General features: G+C 39.6%; 1 protein-coding gene across 11 annotated transcripts in view; it reads left to right on the top strand.

Moving 5' to 3' along the window:
• The window catches only part of FGGY (FGGY carbohydrate kinase domain containing), a 447,226-nt gene extending 444,844 nt beyond the window's left edge, over positions 1–2,382 (top strand). For all 11 annotated transcript variants that reach the window (XM_010365749.2, XM_010365751.2, XM_010365748.2 and 8 more), the window contains one exon: positions 2,153–2,382. In XM_010365749.2, coding sequence (XP_010364051.2) covers positions 2,153–2,234 — 82 coding nt within the window. In that variant the 3' untranslated portion in view covers positions 2,235–2,382. The remainder of the gene's footprint in view (positions 1–2,152) is intronic.
• Positions 2,383–19,612: the final 17,230 nt, after the last annotated feature.

Here is a 19,612-nt window from a genome sequence, read left to right as displayed (position 1 = left end):
GTTGGCAAGGATATGGAGAAATTGGAGCCCCTGTGTATATTTGGTGAGAATGCAAAATAGTATCGCTGCTGCAGAAAACAGTATGGCCATTCTTCAAGAAATTAAAAAGAGAATTAACATGTGATTCAGGAATTGTATTCCTGAGTATATACCCAAAATAACTGAAAGTAGGGTATGGAAGAGATATTTATACATTCATGTTCACAGCAACATTATTCATGATAACTAAAACCGTGAGAGCAACCTAAGTGTTCATTTGTAGATGAACATATAAACAAAGAATGATATGTGCATACAATGGAATATTATTCAACCTTAGAAAGAAGCAATTTCTGACATGCCACACATCAGTGAACCTTGAGGATATTATTCTAAGTGAAATAAGATAACCACAAAAAGACGAATACTGCATGATTCCACCTATGTAAAGAATAAGGCCAGTGCACAAAGTTACGGCAAAGTTGTCAGTATTAACATTGTAAATCTTCAAGTGTGTGTGAAGGGGTGTTCCCCTTAGCTCCCTTCTAGCAATTTGGAGGTTCTAAAGTCAAGAAATCCATCTCATGTAGTGAAAGAATTGCTTACCATTATATTGTCACAGAGCATCATTAGTAGGAGCAAATTGTTCCTAAAATAATTCTGCGACTAATAAATTTGGATAGTCATAGAGTAGGTTTTAGTAGTACCTACATATAGCTATATTGATGATAATATTAAAATATTAATTACCTAAAAATTAGTAACTAGCACTTATATCACTTATTATGAGTCAGGTACTGTTCTAAATTCTTTTCATGTATTTCCACGTTTAATTCACACAACAGCTCTCCTGAAGTAGATCCCATAATTATCCCCATTTACAGATGGAGAAATTTAGGCAGAAATAGTGTAAGTAACATATCCAAAGTCCCCCAGCTAATATTGGGCCACATTAAGATTCCAACCCAGGCTTCGGAGTTCACCTTTTAACCTTGTGCTTGGCCCCATCACAACTCCTACGTTCCCAGAATGCTTACAGTATAATAAATATCAGGTAGGTCCCTCTGTGTATCCAAGGTTACTTTTACAACCTCTCTCCCCCAATGCACAACTTTGCACCAAAATTTCATGAGGACTCCTTTTCAGAGCACCCCAGAATAAACCAAGACATGCTAAACTGGCTTCTTCATCCCCTCACCCTATGTCAGTTTCCCAACCAAGAGGAGTAAGGACAAAGTTGCAAGGCTGCAAGTATAATTTGTCTCGGTTCCTATTATTCCTTCAGGATTATGATGCCAGAGCAGCTTCAGCTGTTCTGCTGTCTGATTCATGGCAATACCATGGAGGTCTTGCCTAACAGGTCTAACCCAAAGAGTCAGACAGATAGGACAGGGAGAGCAAGGGCCACTATGAGATGCCTGGAAGGCGAGCACAGCTCTAGAAAAGGCATGAGTCACCTTTCCATGGAGTTTTGCTCCTGGATAAAGCAGTTCACAAGGGAAACCTAGATGTGGAATCTGCAAAAGGGCAATTAAAATGTTCAGTCTCGTCTTTGGTCAGGCTGTGATTTTAGGCCAGTCATCAAACCTGGGGCTAGTTATATAGGAAATATTTATTGAAGCTGGCAATGTGAAAGGGTCTCCATTAAGTTCGGGCCTTTTTGTATATACAGCAGAAGCTTTGAAGTCAGACAGACATAAGTTTCAATTCCAGCTCTGCCAATTTTTATCTATACTATTTTGTATATGCCTCTCATTTAGAAATTTTTTTTTTTTTAATGGAGTCTCACTCTTTCACCCAGGCTGGAGTGAAGTGGTGTGATCTCAGTTCACTGCAACCTCCGCCCGCCCCGGGTTCAAGCGATTCTCCTGCCTTAGCCTCCTGAGTAGCTGGGATTACAGGCATCCACCACCATGCCCGGCTAATTTTTATATTTTTAATAGAGATGGGGTTTAAATGTTCTTATTTCTAAAATGGAGATAATAAAACTTCATGCAGGTCACATATCATAGGTCTGAAACATGCTAATTCATTGCCCAGGATGCTGTAAGCATTCAAAATCTAGGTGTCAGCATCACCACCACAGGTATATTCCCATTCTTCTAAATGTACAGGGAAGCCCCATGGCAGTTTTGTCTTGAGATCATTCAACATATTTATGTTTCTCCCACAGATACTATGATAAGAAATACCAAGTATTCCTGAAGCTGGTTGAACACCAGAAGGAGTATTTGGCGATCATGAATGACAACTGAACAGGGCTTGCAGGTGCTGATGCCAGAAGCTTCTGTGCCATTGCATTAAAGACCTCTGTCATTTCATCCATGTTCAAGACCCTTGAGGTATTGTTTCATCATTTCTGTATTGTCTTTTAATAAAGAAAACAAACATGTGCAACCAGAATTAGAGTCTTCATTTCATACCACTATTATTTAGTTTCAGTTTCCATACAGTTTCCATCATAGTAACAGAAGTTTCACATAGAGTCATAGGATCTCACATGAGACTAGATCTGGGGGCCGTTCAATCCAGGGGAGGCCTGTACTTTTTAATCAATTAAATGTCAACTATTAAATGAAAACCTTACATTACTTTAAGTAGGACATCTAATGCATAGTCGATGTCTTTTATGGTATTATCCCCTCCTGTGCAGGATCTAGTCTAGGGTCAGATACCACATTTATTTCCAGAATTGTCATTTTGCAATCATCATATTAAAGACAAGTATAGGCAGGAATCATCAATGGATTCAGGAGGGAATGTTGAAGAGTAACAGGATACATGCATCATCTTAAAATGTCTCTTCAGCATTTGCTTATTAGTTACAAGAGGAAAAAGAATGTTAAGTATACAGGGAAGAAATAGGACAACGTCTTGATTAGGTGCTCCAAATCAACTTCAGATGGCCAAATGGACATTGTGTGCCTCCAAATACGAGAAAAGAAACAGCATTTTAATGCAGAGCCTGAATCTAATCAGAAGGAAACATCAGACAAATCCAACAGGGGAAGCATTTTATTTTTTAATGGACTATATTTTTCAAAAATGTCTATGTCATGCTGACAAAGAAAGGCTGTGGAAAGTTTCCAGATTAAAGGGAACTGAAGAAACATGATGGCTAAAAGCTTTTGATGTAGACAAGCACTGGGAAAACTAGCTGTTTTAGTTGATACCACAGCAAACACACAAACGCACACAGACATACACATACATATGTATGTCAACACCCACACGTAAGTTCAGACCCAAGAGTAACTGCTAACGTTGATTTGAGAGCTGCCATAGCTCAAATGAGTGTGGGTAGAGGACATGCTAAGACTTCAGCAAAAGACAGCAGGTAGAGAAGAAAAAGCCAATATAATTCAGTAAACAAACATCCTCTGGAGTACCTTGTGCCACATATTGTGGTAAGCACTGGTCTACAGGAATAAGTAAGACATGGTTCCTGCCTTCAGGAATCTCCCTATTTAAGGAGAGACATAGACAAATAAATTGGTGACAGTACATTGTGAGAAATGCTACAATGAAAAAAAAAGTACCTGCTGCATGTAGCACATCAATCAGAAAAGGAGGAAGGGGAAGGGTGACAGATAGGATGAAAAACAGTGTGGTATAACAGCTATGAGCCCTGGCCTGGGATCCTAGGCCTGGTTTTACCTCTTATTAGATGTGTGACTTGGAGAAAGGTCCTTAATCTTCCTAAGTCTCAGTTTCCTCATTTTGAAATGAATCGGGCTGGGTGTAGTGGTTCACGCCTGTAATCCCAGCACTTTGGGAGGCTGAGGTGGGCAGATCACGAGGTCAGGAGATCGAGACCACGATGAAACCCCATCTCTACTAAAAATACAAAAAATTAGCCTGGTGTGGTGGCAGGCGCCTGTAGTCCCAGCTACTCAGGAGGCTGAGGCAGGAGAATAGTGTGAACCCGGGAGGCGGAGGTTGCAGTGGGCCAAGATCGCGCCACTGCACTCCAGCCTGGGTGACAGAGCAAGACTCCATCTCAAAAAAAAAAAGAAAAAGAAAAAGAAAGAAATGAATAGATATCGCGTATGAATATGGTTTTTTGTTTTTTGGTTTTGAGATGGAGTCTCACTCTGTCACCCAGGCTGGAGTGCAGTGGGGCGATCTCAGCTCACTGCAAGCTCCACCTCCCAGGTTCATGCCATTCTCCTACCTCAGCTTCCCGAGTAGCTGGGACTACAGGCGTCCACCACCTCGCCCGGCTAATTTTTTGTATTTTTAGTAGAGACGAGGTTTCACTGTGTTAGCCAGGATGTGCTCGATATCCTGACCTTGTGACCCGCCCACCTCGGCCTCCCAAAGTGCTGGAATTACAGGCGTGAACCACCACACCCGGCCTGAATATGTTAATAGCACCTACTTTACAGGATTATAATGAGAACTAAAGGAGATAATATATATAAAGCACTCAGCTCAATTTCATGGTCAATGCCTGTGTTATAACAGGGCTCTGCTCCTAGAAGATGCTCAGAATAATAACAGTAGTAAGCATGGAGAAGAGTGAGCACCCCAGTTATGAAGGTCAGCTCTGCAATAGCATTCTACAGTATCCAAAGGATATAGGGACCTTAGGCATAGCCCCTAGTGAAGGTGGGTGTGCATGTCTGATCTAGCTGGCCTAAGAGCAGAAGGAAGCCCAGTGCATTTATAGACCCCAGCCAGAGGTTGCACTAGAGATAAAGGAGGATTGGGGATCACTACAGAAGAGGAGTCAGGTATTGCAGGATCTAAGCAAGATGTCAGGTCTACAGTCAAACAGGCTTCAGCTGCAAAAGCTGATTATCACTGACTGAGAAACCGGCAGGCCTGGACTTGCTCACACGAAGCCCTGGTGAATGCAGTGGTTGTCTGTGGGTGCAAAAGGCAGACATAAAAGCATGAATAATTACCAACTATCTGCCTTGTCGTATGTCCTCTCCAATCCTCCTACAGCACTGTGAGGTAGGCAGCATTACCCCCACCTTATAGTTGAGAAAGTTGAGTTTCAGAAAAGATAGCTTGCCCAGAGTCACCAGACGGTAGCAGAGATAGGATTCAAATCCAGATCTGCCTGGGTGCAAAACTTTAGGTATCAACCCATTGTAACAGCCGGAGAGAAATCCTGCCCTCCACCTGCTCTTCAGTTGCAGTGCTCGTGTTGTTGGTTGACAAGCCCTGGGTGCCGGCCATTCTTTCAAGCAAACTCATATCCAAACCAAACCTGACCTGAGTTCTCACTGCTTTAGAGAGAAAGGAAAACACACACAAATGAGGCAAAAAACATGGCAACACTAGGACACCTTTGGCATCTCAACAGTGAGGAGCAGCTTGATAGAAAGGAGAAGGGCTGAAAGACCTTGGGCAAGATAGCTAACCTGTCTAAGCCTCAGTCTTTCCCTCTGTGGTGGGATCATCCTGCTACCTACCTCCTAGGGTGGGTGATAAGGATTCAGTGAAAGAACTGTGGATAAAGCCCTTAGCACAATGCCTTTCAGACAATAGGCACTCTACAAATATTGTTTCTCCATGGTTCTCTCTGTGCCTCCTAGCTAGGAGGTTAATCCCTAAGAAAATCATTCTCGTTCCTACTATAAAGCCAGTGTGTTAGGAAAAATGTAAATGTCTATATATAATTTGATTAGAAACCACGTGTAGCTCAATAATAACAATTTTAATCACTCCAGTACACACCTCCTTTCACTGAGAAAGGAGGTTTTATTTAATACATGCATGTAAAATATAGTTAGCTTTGATGAATAAGAATTGCCATGTGGCCAGAGTGGTTTATGAGATTTTTGTTTTGTTGCCTACTGAAAGCTTTTCTTTCAAGTTAAAGCCAGATTTGCTTAGCAAGTTATTTTGCCAAGGAACACATTACAGGTTTTAAATTTTGACCAAAAATACTTCCCATATGTGAAGAACATAAATGTGGCTTTCAAAAGAGCCGAAGAGAACAAAAGCTGGGGGAGGTGAGGAAGAAAAGACAAGAATGACAGAATGGAGTGGCATGTTGCAGAGCTACAGTAAACTACAGGACCCGATGCCACAGTGAGCTGGAGTCCCAGTGAGGCATCCAGAAGGGATGCCCTCTCTTTTGAAGATCAAGACTGGGCATTTGATCTTCATATTCAGAGCATAATCTGTGCTGTTGCCAGTTGCGCTGGGGAGTATAAGTTCCAAGAGGAACAGTAAAAATATTGTAAGGCAACCCTGGAAACGCCCAGCTTTAAGAATGTACCAAATCAGCACGTGAGTTAACAAGCTAGAACGCTTAGGTTTTAGTATCAACATGATCTGCTATTTCTCCCAGGCCTGAGGATAATCAAGTTCTTTAGATTTACTTATCTGTTTGTTTGTTTGTTTGTTTGTTTGTTTGTTTGTTTGTTTGTTTTTCCCTCTGGCCACTGACCTGTGAGCTCTTGGAGGGCTCAGAATATCTTATAGCCTGTTCTCTGCACCCAAACAGTTCTTGGCACATAATGGGTATTCTATAAATGAATAAATACACAAACACAAGACGTTTTTCTGCAAAAAGAACACTGGTAGAACTAAAAAAATTCACTTTCAGGTCAATCTTCTGTATGTGTTAATGTCTTAATTTAAGCAACTGTCAAATGCTTTAAAATGTGAATTGGTCACTAAGGATTTTTTAAAATCATGCCTTATACCTAATGACTTGGTTTTTTAGTTTTTTATTGCACATACACACACATACATGCATAACCACACAACTTCATTTTGGGTTGTAGCTCAAGCTGAGAACCTTTTGCAAATTTTTCCTGTTGTTACAGACTATTTCCTGTATGGGAAGCCAGAGGTGTTGTATCCAGAAACACGCATTGTTCACCAGGACTGCAGGACACATGCTTTCAGAATTCAAGGGCATAGTTACAAATAATTACCATCAAGAATTTAAAATGAAGGACATCGTTGCTAAACAAGAAACTAATGACTGAGTGGAGCTGTGTAATGTAATTATACTTAAGATGGGACTTCTGACGAATTACAGAAGAATCTTTGTGCTGTCTCATGTCTCCATAAATACACTTAACTGCTATTGACAGTAATAGGAGGGAGTCTTGAATATGAAAAGCTTTTTTATCCTTTTATGATTTCTAGAGGGAGAACTTAAAAGAACAATTACATTTTTAAAAAAGAGGTTTCTCCCAGTACTTCTGAATATTTGACAATCCTATAAAATTTGTAAAACTAAAGTAACTTAAATAAAAGCAAAGACTTCTGCTAATAAATTCCAACTTCTCAGTTTAGCATTAACTTGCCCATTAATTTTGTGGTCAATTTTCATTATGCACAGAAAATCATTTAAAACTACATATTAGCATAAATGTTTCTAAAGACCTAATTTTTATTTAAGTCCTGCCTTAAACCATGATTAGAAGTGCTTCCTTATTAAAATCTAGAGTGAGCCTGCCTCCCTACTCTATAATTTTAAACACACTTGAAATATAAAATGATGTATTTGTTAATGTCCGTTATTTAGGCAAAATCAGTAGGGATGCCTTCCATTTGAATACTTCTTTACAGTTTCCCTATTGATTGCACATACATTATCTCAACTGCCCCTTATAATAAATTGGTGGGGTAGGCCTGACAAAGTGGGATCCCAGTTTACAAATACCCAAACCATGTCTCCAAGAGTTTAAGTGACTGGTTCAAGATTGTGTGACTGGAACACAGATGCAGAACCACTCTGCTGCTTCTTCCTAAACAAATTAAATTAGCTTATTTGTACAACAGCAGATGATTCATTAGTTTCCTAATTGCTCTCTCTTCCCTGCTTCCCTTCATTAGCATGATGTATAAATATCTAGGAGGCCCCTTTTGATACTCATCGGTTGATCAAAGTACTGAATTATTTCCATTTGCAAGCAAAGGTAAAGTGAGAAAGCCTTGAGCCATGGAATCATTGAGTCCTGCATTCAAATCACAGCTTCATTACTTAACTACTTTACACAGTTTATGAATTCATCCATAAACACAGTTTATGAATTCATCCATAAACTGTTAACGTGTTCATCTTTGTTTCTTATCTATCAAGTGGGAGAAAATCAAATCTGCCTCATGGTTAATGTGAGGATTAAATGGGATAATATGCAAAGTGCCTAGCATAGTACCTGACATAAAATAGAAGTATAACAAATATCAATTTTTCTCCTCAACTAATTCATATTTATTATATAGAACTTCTAGAATTATGGCTTCCAGTCAAGTTGGACAACTTTATATCCAGTTTCTACAGGTAAACGTCTGTGTTCCACCAACAACACCAGCAATTACTGAGCTCTTACTATGTCAAGAGTGCTGGAATGGTCCCTGTTGCATGGTGCACACAGGGGCCAGCACTGGGTTGAAGAGAGAGGGAACGTACATAAAGAACTGAGAACCATGGAAATCTTGTGCCAGTGGTGACTGAATGCCACCATTGATAGGTGTGTGTGGAAAGGCTCATGTGGAAATAATTAAGGCTGAAACATGTCCAGCCCTGCCTTTCGCAGCTCCGCTAAGCTGCAGGTACTCAAAGTCTTTTGTCAGCAGCTTCAGCTTTATTCCACCTAGAGGAAACCTAGCCTGAGGCAGGCAGTACAGAACATGCAGTTCAGACCAGCCTCAACCCTTCCCAGCCAGTAGGACTGGAATTCGTCATTCTGCCATGAAGCCCTGAGCACCTGGGGCCACACCAAATGGCAGCTTTCTCCCCGAAAGTACAAACATGTTTGCCCAGGCTGGTTTGAACCCCTTGAAACTGCCACACTATCCTTACACTAGGCACAAAGAAAAGTACATATTGATTCTTCTCCCTTGGTTTGCTGCATTATTTCTCAGCCATTTGTTAAAGTGTATTCCTCACATTACATTTTATTCTATTTGAAACCCTCCCAGACTCAGGTCTCATGTACTTATCTCATTTTTGGCTCACCACTCCCTTCAAATTTAACTTTTGAAACTGTATCTCTGAGTAGAACCTTGGCTCTCCTTTAAGCATAGGTTAAATTTTCCTTTATGCTAGTCTGACTTATAAGTCATTTCTTCCATCCCGCCTGGCCCCAGAAAGCCCTATCTCGAGTTAAACCATATGGAAGGCTTATGCACCTACACCCAGCAAAGAACTGACCAGTACATGTCTGATTTGCCCTCCAGATTCCCTGCTAGGGCCAAATGTTATGTGAAAGGACTATCTAAATGGAATCCTGATACGCTATCTAGCTTTTAACAGCTGTCTCCCCCAGGGGCCAAATCCAGTTCCCTATAATTCTCCAATCCAGTTCCCTATAATTCTCCAGTCACCAACTTGGGCATTGTTTTAACCCAGTCAGACTTCCCAGAGAAAAATCCAAGAGCCTTAAACCATACTTTGTGTTTAGAAACTCCTATGCCAACCACTCTTGATGTGAGTGACAGCTATTTGAAGGTATTCTCTGAATGTGTCCTGATCCACAGCATGAGATAGTATTTCATTCTCTGGTCTCCTTGTGGTTGAAGGATCTTGTGACCAGTCTGTTGAATGAGCTGTGAGACATTATGTGCGTTATTTCTGGACCAAGTCTTTGATTGTCAGTGTGAGAATCCTCAGAGCTTTCTTTTCTCTACACAACAACCAGCAAATGTTCCAGATGGGGAATTCTCCCTCAGCCTGGGTCCAGAGAGAGAGGATGGCTGCGAACAGAGCCCCTCACCAGTGCACAGCGAACATGTGGCTTGATGACACACACACTTTTGTTTGTTGAAAACACTGAGGTTTTAAGTTTGTTTCTTGCCTCAGCATAATCTATCCTATCCTAACTGATGCACCTCATGCCATGAGAGCCACACTGACCTATATGGAGGCTAAATTTGCCATGATCAGAACAGCTGGCTCAGTTTTGCTTGGGGCAAAATTTGCAGTTCAGTGGATCCCTGTGGTCCCAACTCTGAACAACTCCATCATGCTCCCTTTCCTGACTAGCATGTGTTGGGCTCCCAATCTCACAAGAAGTCAGGAGAGCACTTTCTTACTCTATGCCAGGGTTCCCCAAGAGAAGGTTTATTAGTGGGAATGGTGTTTAGGTGCAAGTAACAATAAGCCTTCTGACAGCTAAATTAATACGATAAGATAGTTGTTATTTACAGGGACAGGCAGCCATCAAGTCGACTTGTGGATTCAACAGTTCCATCAAGGAGCCAAGTCCTTTTTATCTTCCTATTCCCCCAGTCTCTGTCAGCTAGCTAGCTATTGACCCCAGTTTTGTTACTTCTGATTGCAAGATGCTGTCATCTCTAAAGGCATCTGACTTTCCCGGCATCTAAAGCATGAGGATCTTCTCTCTATGCTATCCTTGCTGTTTCTTCTTTTTTCTCTCTCTCTTTTTTTGTTGTTGTTTTTCCCAATCAAGGAAGATCCCCCCAGCAGACTTCTCCTTAGGTTTCATTGAGCAGATTCTTCATCATACTCCAGCCACTATGGATTGCTAAAACTGGCATAGAGAACTCATGATGCCTTCCCCGGGACTGGGTATATTGCTGTTCCAGTGAAATCATGGTTCTGTTAAAAAGAGAGGGAGGGATTGGCTTTTGTGTAAGCAGCTAACACTATTTACGAAAATAACACTAGGTTTCATTTTTAAAAAAGAGCCATGGCCAACTAAGTTTGGGAAGCACTGAGTTAGATATGTCTTGTTACTATAGGATATCTTATACCTAATCTTGTAATAGACTCATGTGCATTGTGAGCTACCTAGAGAAAAACAACCTGTGAAGCATTTCCCAGACTTACTCCTTTAGAAAAGTTTTTTTACAAAGCATTTTATTACACATAATGGAACAACTACAGTATTTTGAAGGCTAAGTAACCGAATCATCATGTTTCACCTGAGTTGTATAGATGTTTTTCTTTCATGTTACCTGTTGGAAGGTTTATTCAGCAAATTGATAGCTCCTATAATTAAAAATCTGGTTATCTAATTACAGAATTAAAGTGATATTCACTACTGTATCAATTATTGCCTTGTGAATGAATGTTGCTAATTATCAGTGTTTAAACGAGTCATTAGAAATAGGCTCAGAAATATCTCTACTTGGAAATATAAGAAGTTTCAACTGAAACTCGTCCTTTCAGTTAAATTAAATTGTAGCTCCAGACCATGGGTCAAACTAATGGGATAGCAAGTGTCACATTAACTAATTATTAACTAATAATACAATCATGCATTTCTTTGTTATCTTTTTAAATTTAATATTTCCGTCCATTCTAATTTTGAAGTCTTTCTTTTCTTTATTCTACGTTCCGGGTAGGAAACTCCCTAGTAATACATAGCAGGCCAAGAATATCACGTCTCTCCAACTTACTTCCTCTCCTTGTGCACACCCTAACTCTAAACCATACATACAACACAGACAACCTTAACGTATTAGGTCTTTTGCTAAAAAGAGTAAAAAGTTATTTCCTTAAGATCAAGCAACTACTAAAGGATAATGTAGCTAACATTAGCTATTTTGTGACATGTGAAATTTTTTATACTAAATATCATGAGTTGCATTAAAATTGTGCTGATTTAAATTTTAACCTTGTATAGATATTTTCATATCATTTCGACAATATACTTCTAAGCTGTTTATTTACTTTAATGATTTTGTAAGAGGTTTCTGCATACACTACAAGATAAAAACTTGTTACAATTAAAAAGGATTTGAAGAAACGATAAAGTTGAGTTATTTTAACAGTAAACATGTTTATTTTTTGTACAAATGTGCCTTTTCATTTTTGACATCTACATAGTCATTTTTAAAGTATAATTTCTGAAACATATGGCTTAGCTGTTCTACACAGGTGCTACGTAGAGCTGGGGAGCATATTGTGCTTATGTGTATTCAAGCATATGTTTCAATCCTACTCTTTTTACAATAAACCCTTCATCGACTTCCTCCTATTTATATTAGGAACATGTATTTGGCCTTGATTTCACCTGCTCTTTTTGTAGAGAGACTTACAAAGAGACTCTGGGAGGTTATAGAATTAACAGGAAATAAATACAATGTTGATTTTGTTAGAAGGTGATTGAGTTGGTAAGGAAGTGGTTAAAAAAATAAACCTTTATGACTGTAAGTGCAGAATGAGGTAACAATGTGTCAGTCTTTTCATTTTGTTCTGATTATTTTACTCTCCCCAAAACACTTTTACATTTGTACAAAAACTTAACTCAGTGTTTAAAAAATATTGTTTCTCATACTATAATCACAACTCTAGTTTTAAGAATAAACAGTTAATATACCTATAGGAATAACTGCTAATAATAGTAGCTGTCAGTGGATGAATGCGCACCGTGGGCAGGCTCTGGTCTATGCCTGATCCCACTTAATCTTCATAACAAACCTGAATGATCAGCACTGTTATTTATATTTTACAGATGAGGAAAACGAAGCCTAGAGCAATTCAATAACTTGCCCAAGGTCACCCGAGATGTCTGGCTGAAGTTCTTAACCATTACCTTACACTAATCAAGAGCAACAATAATAATAACCACCTTTCTAGGATGCAAACTATGTTCCAAGAACTTTCACTATTTCACTACATTTCCATAGTCCCAAAAGTAAATAATATCCTGTTCTATTGAAAAAGAAACTGAGGTCGCAAGACATGAAATTACTTGCTCAAGGTCACATACTGGTAAGTAGCACTAAATCACCCCCTATGAGCGTCAAAAGATAATTGGGGCTGAGGTGGGGCTGAGATTTTTAAAATATCAGTGGTAGGAGATAGACGATGTGATGCCTCATTTAAAGTACATGGCAGTGGTGTCCTATGACTAGGAGAGGAGAGGCGGGAAAAGCTGAGGCCTCATGAAATAAAAATCAAAACAAAAAGAATGCTTGGTGATGCTATTAGTATATAGTCCCCTTTCGACACTTAATCCTCAGAAAGAGTGAAGATTTACTGCTAGAGGGAACTATGTTTCTAACTCTTTATACTCCAGACACAGCTGCACTGCTATAGAGTCAGCAATTTTTTTTTTTTTTTTTTGGAAAGGGCTAGATAGTAAATATCTTTTGGCCTTTCATATCATTTAGTGTCTTTCACTACTGCTTAACTCTGCCATTGTAACAAGAAGGCAGACACAGACAATATGTAAATGAATGGGCAGAACTGTGTTCCAATAAAGCCTTATTTACAAAAACAGCTGGTCCTGCAATGTGGCCTGCAGGCTGTAGTGTGCCAGCCTCTGCTCTGGCATCTGGGGTGGTGGCTTTGGGAGTATTGAGGACCAGTCCCCTAAGTGCGGTCACTGGCATTCTCATAAGTGTAGTGCAAACAGCAAGGCAGTGGGGAAGTTCCTTTTGGGGCACTAGATATTAACCAGATGGAAAGGAGTGCCACTTTGGGAATTACAATGTTTCACAACTCCCAAATAAATGTATGATTTGAAGCAGAAGACTCAGTAATAATGGAGTTTGGCACTTATAATGAATGACCAATGAATATTATATTTTTATCTCCAGACAGAAGATACATATATGGATTTAACTGTCCCAAGCTCTCTTTCAATTCTCCATCAAGTTTCTGCTCTTGTTTCTTTTTTCTTTTTTCCTTTTTAAAATAAGTTTAATATGTTTATCAATAAGTCTGAACTTGATTTGGTATATTCATCAAATGGTTTCATTTTTCTACTTTCACAGCCCTCAACTCTGTGATGTCAAAATTCCCTTCCCCATAGGCAACAGATCCTATCTGGCTACTTTTCATTATTAAAGGTACAGTATACTTAAATTAATACTAAGTTGTGGCATAACTACAAAAAGAATAATTACTTCTGCTTTCAAAACTGTACTTTTCTCTTCCCATACCTCATAGGATATATACCAAGGATACAATTAAATATATTTAGTAATCTTATTCTTAGTAATAATATTAGTATTCATATTTTAAAAAGTATACTAGGATGTATTTTTCATAAAACAAATGTTTATGTCTTTAGAAATCAAGACTTTTTAGCGTGAAATAAAAGGCATAAAAATATAAAAAGTTAAAACACTATAATCTTTAATTTGAATAGGAAATATCAGTATCAATTTGTTGTTGTTTTGGCTTTGTAAAATTGCTAGCTCTTTTCACCAAGAATACACAGAAGCATTGACAGGCCAATATCAATTAGCAATCAAAGGGTAAAGATTTTAGTGTCTAAATACCAAAAAAGTCGAGTTCCCTTGTTGAAACTGCCAGTACCATATTGAGGACGAGAAATATATAAGATAAACCTGTGATATCTCATTGTAAGTGAGAGCAAAGAAGCTATCAAAGACTATTGCATCACACTAAAATAACATTAGGACCAACTCGAAAGATCTTCCACTGACCAAAGGCAGACAATTTTTGTATCAAAAAACTATGACTACAATGGATAAACATATGTGTGTGTTTATATATGTATAAATATCCATAAGTGGTCCCTAAATATCAACAGAATTTATACTTACCCACTAGATAATTCTGCATCATACTGGTCATCAAATTATATATTCTGCAAATATATTCAGCCAAATCCTTCCACCTGCATCTAAATTTACCGTGATATCAAACTATAATTTTCTTTAGAGGAATCCATGTTTCTCACCAGAAAGCAAGAATAAATGACAGTTTTCTCAAATTTGAAGAACACGAAGATCATAATAGTTGCCATCCAAGTTCAGATCCATGGTCCCTCTAACTTAAGGATTCTCACCCCTAGCTGCATACTGGAATCACCTGGTGAGCCTGTGCTTTACCTCTAGAGATTCTGACTGAATTGTTCTGGGATGTCACCTGGCATTGCTATGTTTGAAAAGCTCCCCGAGTGATTCTAACATGCAGGTGGGATTTAAAAACACTAAATTGGATGATGGCTTTAACCTCACACTACCTGTGGGAGGAGGCCCCATGGAACAGGAATAAGTGGGAACATCCTTCAGGAAATGCACCTGAAAACACCATCACCAACCACAGCAAGTCATGGAATGCCAGACATACCAGATCAGATCCCACTACTTATTTAATCTCCTAAAAACCACTGTAAGGGATATACTGTATTCCTCATTTTTGTAGATGAATACTTTGTTATTTATTTAACCAAGATGTTAAATAAATAAATTACCAGTGGTCTCAGAGCCAGTAAATAGTGAAGCCAGGACTCTCACTAGGTCTGCACAATGCAAAATCCATGCTCTTCACCATGCTGCATGCCAGGTATATCTTCTTCCTGAGTCTTAGCTAAGAACAGGCTGCTGTGTAGGTTGAGCAGATAACTAACTGTTCAGTATCAGCCTGTGGTGACGCATTTTTCATTACTCTTCATCAAACAGCCACCTCTGGCGACATAAATACTGCCAAGGTTGCTTTTATAGGAGACGTGTAGAAGGCAGAGGTGATGCAGACTTACTTGAGAGTACTGCAAATGACTAGTGGTTGTCAGAACCATTACCTAATGTTAGTAGTTTAAAATAAACTACAAATTGTAAGGGAAGGGATCAATATTTGATGACTACTAAATACTACTTTCAGTAGATAATCTAGAATTTCTTTATAGGAATTGCTTAGGAGGCGTAATATGGTGGAAAGGAGAAGCTAGCCAACTTGTAATAAAAGTGCTTTTGCAAAGCCCTTTCCATAGGAAACGTGAACTGTTTAGATCAGGGAATTGAGAGGGAAAGTCAGTAGAAATTGTGGAGGAACGAAAGCCCCCACCTTCTAAAAAATCTACTTCTTGTCACTGCTGCTGTCCCTCAGACAGGCAAAGATATTTATGTAACCATCTGATTGGGGTTGAAAAGAATGAATTGGCTCCTCTGCAAGCTATACCTTGTGATTATAATTAAATATTACCAATCTTTACCTTTAAGAGACATCTCTTGGTATCAAAAAATTATGATTATAGTGGATTAATAAATACGTACATACACATCCATGAGTAGTCCTTAAATATAAACATATTTAATTTATACCTACCCATTAGAAAACTCTGCAAGATACTAGTCATCGAATCATATATTCTGCAAATATATTCAGCCAAATCTTTCCACCCTGCATCTAAATCTATGGTGGCATCTTCCCACACACCTCCTCCTCTTCCATTCTTGGAGTCTAGGTTCTTACCACATCTAACAGCTTCTGCTAACCCTTTTGCCTCCATCCCTCTGCCTGACTATTGCTGCCAGTCTCATCTTAGACTCACCAATCCCATCTTTCACTTGGTCTCCTATATTTTAAGGGATAAAATAAAATAATAGGAGGGCCCTGGGTATGTGCTAAATGGGCATGTGGAAGTATAGTCCTACCTCACTGTGGTGGAAGTGTAAGAAGCTCAAAAATAAATGCTGGAATTATACCTGCAAGGGATACTGAGGTCAAAGGCAAGACAACTGGCCAAGCCAGACTGTTCTTCCAATGGGCCAGGTGAGCAATGGATGTAAGGTATGGAGCCCAGGTGAGGAAGACAGAAAGCAAGAACTCAAGTGAGAGGTAGTTCAAATGGTTGCCTCACTATCATCATCCAGACAAAATGCTGACGATAGTAGTGTCTTTTTGTATGAAGTCCAGCGAGTATGCCAGGTGTTCCTTAAGGGGCTGGAGTAGTGTGGATACCCCTGACTCCAATACTCGGCACACTTAGGCAAAAGGAGTTCTTCAGCCCACATAATCTCCAATGGATGTGACACTGGGTCTGGCTGTTGCATCGCTGAGATTCTAGGACCTTCTCTTCCCATCAGATCTTTCCCTTCCATCAGGTCCAGTTCTGTCCAGGACTCTCCATAAGGCAGTGGTGCATGATATACACCTAAATCAGCTCTCATCAGCACCTTCTCCTTCTAAGCTTTGCAATGCTCTGAAGCCCAGGCCAGGTCACAGCACACTGACCCTATAACCAGCAATTAGGAAAGCAGCCAGCGTTTCTCTGGTCGCACTGAAAATCCTTTTCCCCTGAGTTTAAGTCAGGCTGGAAGACAGGGAATTCCATCGTGCCTTTTGTTTCTGTCAGAGTCAAAGCAGGAAATAGCTGCCAGCTGTGTATTCATAACAGGGATTTCAAAACTGGGAATTAGTTACACAGAAATGGAGGAACTGAGAGCCAAGCATGGGGTAGTGAGGCAACCCAGAGAATCATAACTGAAGGGAACCACTAAGACCCTAGGCCAGAGGGACAGAGGAGGAGGCAGTGTTACTGGCCCCTGGGCGAAGTGGGCACCCTGGCAGGACTGATGACACTGCTGTGGAGTTGCTGCCCAAGACAGAGAGGGAGGGGAGAAATACTCCAGCTTCTTCCCTCTTCCCTCCCTCTAATGTCCCACCAGTGCCTCCCATTGGCCAAATATTGCAGAATTCAAGGGTCAGTCCCCTGAAATACAGAGCCAAGCAGGAGAAAGTGAAGAACCGATTTGAAGGCAATATGCCCAGGAGAGACCAATTGCCCTCGTTTGTCAACCTTCACCACTGCTCCAAACACAAAGCCCTCATACACACTTCCATAACAGTATCATTCCTGGCTTACATGCCCCACAATTTTTCCTTGTCTTTCTGCCATCCTTGTGCCAACCCATCAGCTATGCCTTATAGAGCCTCCATTCCACTGTAAACAAACTACTCTATATCCTGCCTCTTCTTCAAATATTCTCTCTGACTTGAATTCAATCCTGATTCACACCTAGCAAAAAGCCCTGAATAATTTATTCATTCATTCAACAATGACATATTAAATGGAAATTATACCCATAATAACTAACCTTGCATTGTTGTATGTGTTTTATATACATTAAGCCCTCCAATCTCACAACAACCTTATGCCCCTTCTATAGATGAGGAAACTGAGACAAGAAGTGCTTCAGAAACTTGCCAGTCACATAGTCCATAAATAGCAGGGCCAGGAATCAAACATGCCACCTGCCTCCAGAGACCAAAGTTTTACCCACCATACATCACTGTTCCAGAAATGGATATACAGTAGTGACCAATACAGAGATCATTCCTGCAAATAAAGTTTAGTAGAAGAAGACATTTTAAAATTTTCATTTTGTAATAATTTTAGTTTTACGGAAGACTTACACACAATACAGAGAGTTCCATATACCCTTCACATTGCTTCCCCTAATGTTAACGTCTCACACAACCATACAGTATTTATCAATACTAAGAAACTTTCATTGGTACAATGCTACTAACTAAATTACAAACTCTAATCGAATTTCACCACCTTTTTGATTATGTTTTCCTTTTCCAGGATCCAATCCAGGGCACCATGTTACATTGAATCATCATATCTCTTTAGTTTCTCAGACTTTCTTTATTTTTTGTGACCTTGACACCTTCGTAAAGTATTGACTAGGGCCAGGCATGGTGACTCACGCCTGTAATCGCAGCACTTTGGGAGGCTGAGGCAGGTGGATCACCTGAGGTCAGGAGTTCGAGACCAGCCTGGCCAACATGGTGAAACCCTGTCTCTACCAAAAGTACAAAAATTAACTGGGTGTGGTGATGGGCACCTGTAATCCCAGCTACTTGGGAGGCTGAGGAGGAGAATTACTTGAACCTAGGAGGCGGAGGTTGCAGTGAGCTGAGATCACACTGTTGCACTCCAGCCTGGGTGACAAAAAAAAAAAAAAAAAAAAAAAAAAGGATTGGTTAGGCATTTTATAGAAAGTTCCACCATTTGGGTTTGTCTGATGTGTTCGTAAAAGTAGACTAGAATTCTGGATATTTTGGACGAATGACATAGTGGCAAAGTGCCCTTCTCACCACATCACATCAAGGATACAAGCTATAAACATGGGCTGTCACTGATGATGTTAACCTTATTAATTTAGTTAAGGTGATATATGGCAGATTTCTGTGCCGTAAAGTTTCTATTTTTCCCTTTTCATATTCTGTTAGTTAGAAGTGAGTACTAAATCCAGCCCTCACAATGGGGGCAGAGTTCAGCTCTACCTCGTGGAGAAGGCAGCAACTACCTTTATCATTTGGAATTCGGCAGGAAATATTTGTCCTTTCTCCTCCATTTATTTATTTATTTATCCAATCATTTATCAATCAGTAAACATTCATGAATGTTCATTTTATTTTTTAGGTTATATTCCAGTACTGTCGTTTATTTTGTTGCCCTAACTGGGGCAACAAGTCAGAGCTCTGAGTGCCTAGCTTTGGCCAGTGGGAGCTTTTTCAGGTTGACCACTGTGCCCTTTTCACACGTCCCCATTTTGTGGAGCCCTTCCTTGCATTCTGTCACTACAAAATGCTCCAGGCTCATCTTGGATGTTCCCACCCCTGCTCTAGAATCAGCCATTTCTCCGAAGAACACTGGTTCCTTTTACTGGAGAATGGTATCAGAAACCAAGATCTATCTGGGTGCTGGAAGTGCTTCTAGTTTCTCTCAGTGGAAAAAGATAGAAAATACATGTGTATATATACTAACACATGTATATACACATAAAAAGACTTTGAATAAATAAAAGCACAAATGGGTTGTTATAAATGCTATGAAGGAAAATACCAGATTCTTTATAAAAGGGTTATAGATATGATTTAATACAAATGGGGTTAGGTAGAAGTCAAGATGGTCTTCTCTGCAGTTAAATCCTTAAGGTGAAATCTAATCAATGACTAGGAGTTAGGCAAGTGAAA

The sequence above is a fragment of the Rhinopithecus roxellana genome, chromosome 12 (genome assembly GCF_007565055.1).
Source record: "Rhinopithecus roxellana isolate Shanxi Qingling chromosome 12, ASM756505v1, whole genome shotgun sequence".
Classification (NCBI taxonomy): Eukaryota; Metazoa; Chordata; class Mammalia; order Primates; family Cercopithecidae; genus Rhinopithecus; species Rhinopithecus roxellana.
This window is presented reverse-complemented; position numbering and strand designations above follow the sequence as displayed.